General features: G+C 28.8%; 1 protein-coding gene across 1 annotated transcript; it reads left to right on the plus strand.

Annotated features, from left to right (window-relative positions):
- The first annotated feature begins 248 nt into the window (after positions 1-248).
- On the plus strand, positions 249-1,113 carry LOC105950568 (uncharacterized). The gene is made up of 3 exons (XM_088820234.1): positions 249-333; positions 497-777; positions 901-1,113. The coding sequence occupies exons 1-3, from the start codon at positions 249-251 to the stop codon at positions 1,111-1,113; spliced, it is 579 nt and encodes a 192-aa protein (XP_088676360.1).
- Positions 1,114-8,211: the final 7,098 nt, after the last annotated feature.

Consider the following 8,211-nt stretch of genomic DNA (forward strand, 5'->3'; position numbering starts at 1 on the left):
GGGTATTGCTTACAAACAACAAAGTCTTCATACTAATCCAGGTATGGCAATTTGTATAACACATTATTCAATTAGATTTTAAATATTACTCATCCTTTTAATATTGTCGTTTTGAACTAAATGCACATAATTTATCCATTTTTTTTGAAAATTTACATATATCGAATGAAAGCTTGAAGAACTATACTCTCACCGAAATAAAAAAAATATTGCAAAGCAATGGTAAAAGCTTGCGAAATTACGCGCCCATGCCAGTTCCAATCGAATTCTCAGCGGATGACACAGTAAACATATTGGTGTTAGATGAACTGGATTACGACCGCTTTGAAATGGGTAGGGAACTTCAACGGTGTCTTGCTTGAATTACAGACGTGCAAAAAAAGGTTTATGATGTAGTCATGGATGTTGTATCCAATGACCGTGGTGGAATGTTCTTTCTATATGGCCATGGTGAAACGGGAAAGACGTTTCTATGGGTAAACTCTTTCGGCTGCAGTTCGTTCCAAGGGAGAGATTGTAATTAACGTTGCATCGAGTGGTATAGCATCGTTATTGCTCCCCGGTGGAAGAACAACTCATTCTCGATTCGGACTACCCATAAATGTACACGAGAGTTCCACCTGTAGCATATCGCAACAAAGTTCACAGGCGGAATTGTTCATAAGGGCAAAGCTTATTATATGGGACGAGGCTCCTATGATGCATAGATACTGTTTTGAAGCACTTGACAAGACAATGAAGTCAATATTACAGGTTGACAAACTCTTTGGTGGAAAGGTGGTTGTTTTTAGATGAGATTTTAGGCAGATTTTACTAGTTGTGCTCAAAGCATCAAGGCAGGACATAGTACATGCTACGATAAACTCCTCTTCGCTGTGGAATTTCTGTCGTGTCATGAAGTTGACTAAGAACATGAGATTGCAGTCATGGTCTTCTCCATCTAACGTGGATGAGGTAAAAGAATTTGGAGATTGGATACTGAAGGTTGGTAGTGAGGATGTTGGGGAACAAAATCATGGTGAAGCTTCGATAGTGATTCCCGATAACATGTTGTTTGGTGATTCAGAAGATCCATTCAGAGACCTACTGGAATTCGTTTACCCGGATTGTTGAGTAACATATATGATCCAGATTATTTTCAAGGGAGAGCAATTCTTGCACCAACTAATGAATGCGTCGAGTTTCTGAACGATCACTTAATGTCTCTCATTCCAGGAGAGGAGAAGGTGTACCTGAGCTCAGATAGTATGTTTAGGGACGAGCAAACAATGGAGAATAATGCAGAAATTTATTCGACTGAATTCATCAACACAATAAGATGCTCCGAACTTCGTTCTCATGCGTTGAAGTTCAAGATTGGTGCACCCGTTATGCTAATAAGAAACATCGATCAAGCTAAAGGATTGTGTAACGGGACCAAACTTCAAATTATTAGAACTAGCATTCACGTTCTGAGTTGCAAAACTCTTTCCGGAAAAAATATCGGTGACATGGTGTTCATTCCTCGGATGACTTTAATACCATCTACCGGACTGCCAATTAAATTTCAGAGAAGACAATTTCCGTTGATTGTTTCTTTTGCAATGACGATCAATAAAAGCCAAGGTCAAACTCTTTCGCATGTTGGTTTGTATCTTCCTAAGCATGTCTTCAGCCATGATCAACTACATGTTGCACTGTCCAGAGTTACGAGCAGACGTGGCATTAAGATATTCATCAAGTTGGATTCGAGTGAACTTACCAATGTTACTAGAAATGTCGTGTACAAGGAAGTATTTCATCGAATTTGAAGGTAGAGAATATTTTTATATTTACCAATTATTATCGAATTTGAAGGTAGAGAATATTTTCATATTTACCAATTATTCATGTAACATGTCTTTTTTTTTAACAACTTATTCTTTGGCAGGTGTTTCTTCTATATATAATTTCCCCCGTGCAATGTTATTTTCAATCATGTCCCTAGGATGCTCAGTGCAAATTTTATTATCTTTAAGATATATTTTTGACGATATACTAATATTTTAATATTATTCTTGTGATGTAACTATGAAGAACATGATGCTTCAATATTGCTGGTCGCTTTTTGTATTTAAATTCAATGAGCGTAATAATTTATATATGCGTAAATTTATTTTTCAGACATGTATTTCCAGTTGAAAATATGCCACCCCGTGCATCGCACGGGTGAATACTAGTTTATATTAATTATAGATAACCTACATAAATATGAAAGATTAAATCGATATTAATTAGTATAATGGAAATAAAATCTATATTGTTTGAATATATCCATAAAAATTAAATATATTATACACGGACTCTATTGTTAAAATAAGTATACATATTTTATTGATTTTATATATCTATATCTATATAGGAGAGTATATATATATATATATATATATATATATATGTATAAATATATATATATATATGTATATATATATATATATGTATATATATATATATATATATATATATATATATATATATATATATATATATATATATATATATATATATATATATATATATATATATATATATATATATATATATATATATATATATATATATACGGACTCTATTGTTAAAATAAGTATACATATTTTATTGATTTTATATATCTATATCTATATAGGAGAGTATATATATATATATATATATATATATATGTATAAATATATATATATATGTATATATATATATATGTATATATATATATATATGTATATATATATATATATATATATGTATATATATATATATATATATATATATATATATATATATATATATATATATATGTATATATATATATATATATATATATATATATATATATATATATATATATATATATATATATATATATATATTACAAAAATATATATGTATGTATTTTTATACGCAATTTTAAATGTTCAAAAACCATAACCATTATATATATAAATATTTTTGGAATGGTTATGTTTTACCATAACCATAACCATTAGCATTAATAATATAAATTTCAAACGTGTTAATTACACACTATAATATATAATGGTTATGCTTTTTGAACATTTAAAATTGCTTATAAAAATAACGGAATCTATTGTTTAAATATGTATATTGATTCTATTGATTTAACGGATTCTTTTATTTAAAAATAAGTGATATATATTGTGACTATTTTTGTAATATATTATAATTGTTTTATCGTTTCTACATATTTATTTAATTATCTTATGGGTATTCGTTTTCGTGTGGATGCGCACAATTATGTTAATGATATACAATGCTCTTTCAACATGATAAATAAAACACTAAAAAAATGGAAATTATTTATAAATCGATGCAACTCATATTATTAATAATAAAACTTTAAGGGGGGCGAAGACATATCATATCGTTGGAAAGGCTGGGACCTGCCACACCTCAAGTACATCATGCCATTGGTTAAAAAAAAAAGAATACGTGTTGCCGCAAACCATGTTATGTGCGTAACAAAACTCTGTCCAACCCTTAGTCAACAACATATACATTTTTCCATGTTTTTGGCGCGAAAGATACCGCAACTTGAAAATGATTTCCCTCCTCGTATCGAATATTGATAGTAGACAATCCGGTCAACCGAGAAGCCTCAACAAAAGCATTCTTTAAAGGCTACATATAAAATTGAATGAAGAAATCAGATACAAAATAAAGCAATAATTCATTGTTACACTAAAAAAGAGACTATGATGAAAAATTGAATGAAGAAATCAGATACAAAATAAAGCAATAATTCATTGTTACACTAAAAAAGAGACTATGATGAATATACCATTACATGTAGGTGATACCAATGCAATTCTTTTTCAAGAATTCTCTCCATATCTCCGAAGCAGAAAAAAAAGTATGTGGAAAAGTTGAAGAATGTACATCATGTTGAATGTTAATTTATAGTAGAGTTAGGGAATATAAAAAAGGTAACAAAAAAAGTAATTAATATAAATTGATGTAATTACCTATTTTATCTATACTACTTTAAAAATAAACATGTAGGAGAAATAAAATTTAAAAATCATTATTGTGAAATTAATTCATTAATACTATGGGTGACTATGGTAAGTTGGGTTATTTTGAAATTTACAATAATATGTGATATATGTGGTGGAACATAATTGCATTTCAGTCCCACGATTTTTTTAATGAAAATATTATAATAAAAAAAAAACTCATTAACCAATAAAAAGACACTATTTTGCCACGTAGGATAGATGAAATTTGAAAATTGGGTTTTTTTGGCAATTAATATAATATTGTGCATAAAATTTAATTAACCCAAATTAAGTGGAATGTCCATTTATATATTTACGTTTTTTTAATATGAAGCAATGGATTAAAAAGGAAAATCAATAACCAATAAAAAGACACCATTTTGACATGTAGGAGAGATAAAAATTAAAAATCATTATTGTGAAATTAATTCATTAATACTATGGGTGACTATGGTAAGTTGGGTTATTTTGAAATTTATAATAATATGTGATATATGTGGTGGAACATAATTGCATTTCAGTTCCACGATTTTTTTAATGAAAATATTATAATAAAAAAAAAACTCATTAACCAATAAAAAAGACACTATTTTGCCATGTATGATAGATGAAATTTGAAAATTGGGTTTTTTTGGCAATTAATATAATATTGTGCATAAAATTTAATTAACCCAAATTAAGTGGAATGTCCATTTATATATTTATGTTTTTTTAATATGAAGCAATTGATTAAAAAGGAAAATCAATAACCAATAAAAAGACACCATTTTAACATGTAGGAGAGATAAAATTTAAAAATCATTATTGTGAAATTAATTCATTAGTAATATGGGTGAATATGGTAAGTTGAGTTATTTTGAAATTAATAAAATATTATGGACTCAATCTCCTCAATTAGAAAACTTTGATTGTGTATCTTAGTTTTATATATAATATAGATTTTAGCAAGAAAAACAAAACGAGTAGCAAGAAAAAAAAATTAAAAAAAACGAGCAATTGCATACATTTTTGTTTAATTGTTAAATTTATGGTTTATACTTTATATGCACCAAGTTCTTGAAACTCATTTTTCGATTTTTCAAATAATTTTTTTTTTTCATATTTTTCGATTAAACTAAAACCAAATGCAAATCAATAATCATCCTATTTTTCTTTTTCCTTTTGAAATCACGGTGGAATGATTAAACAATATATAAGGATTCGATTGCATGTGGACATCTTTATATATGCTTATTGCTAGAAAACTAATCTTCATGTTTAGGGGTGGAAATTGGAACGAAATTTCCGAATTCCGCCAATTCCGATCCGAAAATATCTGAATTTGGAACACTTTTTTTCATTTCGATTTCCGATATTTCGATTTCCGATTTTTTCAATTATTTTTGGAACGGAATTGGAATTTCATATAAAATTATTGGAAATTCCGATTTCCGATCCGATTGTATTTCCGATATATATATATATATATATATATATATATATATATATATATATATATATATATATATATATAATCGGATCGGAAATCGGAAATATGCAATACCCCCCTCATTTGGAAAATATTTTGATTTAAACCCAATTGACTTTAAAGACTTTTTCCATAACCCAAATCCCAATTTAAATTAGTGAGACCCCCCTTATCAGATATGGTAAGACTGAAATACCCCTGTGGGTTAGGGTTTTAATTTTATTCCTCATTTTCACACACACTCTCTCACGTTTACTCTCTCTCTCTCTCTTGTCTTTCTTCTTTTTTTCTTTTCTTTTTTTTCTTTGCAGAGCTCTCTCTGTTCTCTTTCTTCTTCTTTTTTTTTTTTTGTTTTTTTTTCTTTGCAGAGCACAACCGCCGCCGCTATCCATCGAGATTTACACCAGTGCCGCCGTTCTCCTTCGAGATTTCTACCGGCATCGCCGCCCTCCTCCCTTCTTTTCGCACCACCGCCATTATCCACTCACCCAACCACCGATCACAGCCGCCGCCTAGGGTTCTGCCGTCAAACCTCCCCAAAAACTCATGTTGTCGTATATGTATGGATATGTGGGATTGTGTGTGTGTTTTGTATGTGTGTGTGAAATATTGCAACTAAAAAGTGTGTGTGAAATGTATCCGTGTGTGTGTGTTTTGTATATGTGTGTGTGTGTGTGTGTGTGTGTTTTGTATATGTGTATGTGTGGAACTATTTCTTCTTAACTTTGTATGTGGGTCTGTGAGTGTATGTGTGAAATGTATCTGTGTGTGTGTGTTTTGTATCTGTGTGTGTGTGTGTGTTTTGTATATGTGTATGTGTGAAACTATTTCTTCATAACTTTGTATGTGGGTCTCTTTGTATGTGGGTCTGTGTGTGTGTGAAATGTATCTGTGTATGTGTTTTGTATATGTGTATGTGAAATATTGTTGTGTGTGTGTATGTTTTTTATTTTTGTATTTTTGATTTTATTTTTCCAGATCTGTATTACAGTTTCATATTGAACAACAACAGTAATATGACTATAGTCATATTCGAATATGACTATTGTTGAATATGATTATAGTCATATTCGAATATGTTCCATTTTATCGTTTCATGTTGACTTTTAATAATATGATTCAAATTGTAATCTTATTGTCAATTTTTTTTTTGCGTTACTTGATATGTTAGTGTAAGTTTCAATGTGTTTGTTTTGACTGAAATGAATTCACATAATATTATATGAATTGCATTTAAAGAATAGTGCAGATTCATTCAGCAGAATTATTCACATAGTAGTCACATTCTCATGTTTTTTGTAGTGCTGCACATCATGTCGCCAACCTTGATGATTATGTTGAAGTATGGAGGGTCGTTTGGGGTGAAGATATGCCAGGGTGATTTTGTGTATGAAGACCTCGTCAACTCCCATCCCTCTCTCTCGTTATTTTTCTATCTTTATTTATGTATTTTTCGATTTTTTTTTCTAGATCTGAACAGAAGTAGTAGCATTACTAGTCATATTCGAATATGACTATAGTCATATTTATGTATTTCTCGTTTTCTCTTTTTTTTTTCTTTTTTTTTCAGATCTGAAAATTGTATTTTCAGATCTGAACAGTAGCAGTAACATGACTATTGTCATATTCGAATATGATTGCAGTCATATTCGAATATGACTATTGTTGAATACGACGGTAGTCATATTCGAATATGTTCTATTTTATCGTTTTGAAGTTGACGTCTAATAACTAGATTCAAATTGTGATTTTTTTGTGTGGATGTTGATTGGATTGTTTTCGTAAATAATAAGGAACCTTCGTTGTTTTATATAATTTGGTGAACATGACTATACCACACTATATAATCGGAATTGTTAAGTTGAAAAAGTGAAAAACTGCAATATAAAAAATAATATGACTACAGTTAATATAGTCACATATAGTCATATTCAACTATAGTCATATTCGGCTTTGTAAATCTGTCGAGAAAAGAATTTCTATTTTTTCTTTGAAAAAAATTAAAAATATATTTTTATTAAAAAAATATTGAAAAAATAAATAAATAAATAATGGATAAATAAAATTCGAAAATAATAAAAAAATAAGAAATAAAAAAATCATTTTTTTATTTGGTAGCAAATTTTTAGGGATTTGGAAGCAGATTTTAAGGAAGGAATTAGATTATTGTTATGGAAAGAGAGAAAAAAGGAATAATTGAGAATAATTATGTTAATTGACATAACGGTAGATTTGGGAATAAAATTTCTAAGGGGTTATCACAAAGAAAGATTTAAGGGGTGGACATATCACCATTTCTTATCTATATGGGGGGTGTATTGCTAATGACCCATATATATATATATATATATATATATATATATATATATATATATATATATATATATATATATATATATTGCAACAACTATGTTTACGTTTTCTTTTCTTTTTTGAAAATTTGCGTGAACTATGGTTGCTTTGAAAAACCGATTATGTTGTTTTTACAAGTGTTTACATTTCATCTTATTGACATTTGCTTTAGATTCTTGCCTTTTGTCGGAAAATTACGAAAGTATTAAAAAACAAAACTAAAAATTAACATTATTTCTGATTTTGGAACAGAAAATTAAGACGTAATGCAATTTCGAAAATTCCGAAATTATGCCGATTCCGAGGTGTTCCGAAATCAGAATGGATTTTGAAATTCCGATTTTTTTGGAACGGAAATTAGAA

The sequence above is a fragment of the Erythranthe guttata genome, chromosome 7, assembly GCF_056151865.1.
Source record: "Erythranthe guttata isolate IM_541 chromosome 7, IM_541, whole genome shotgun sequence".
Lineage (NCBI taxonomy): Eukaryota > Viridiplantae > Streptophyta > Magnoliopsida > Lamiales > Phrymaceae > Erythranthe > Erythranthe guttata.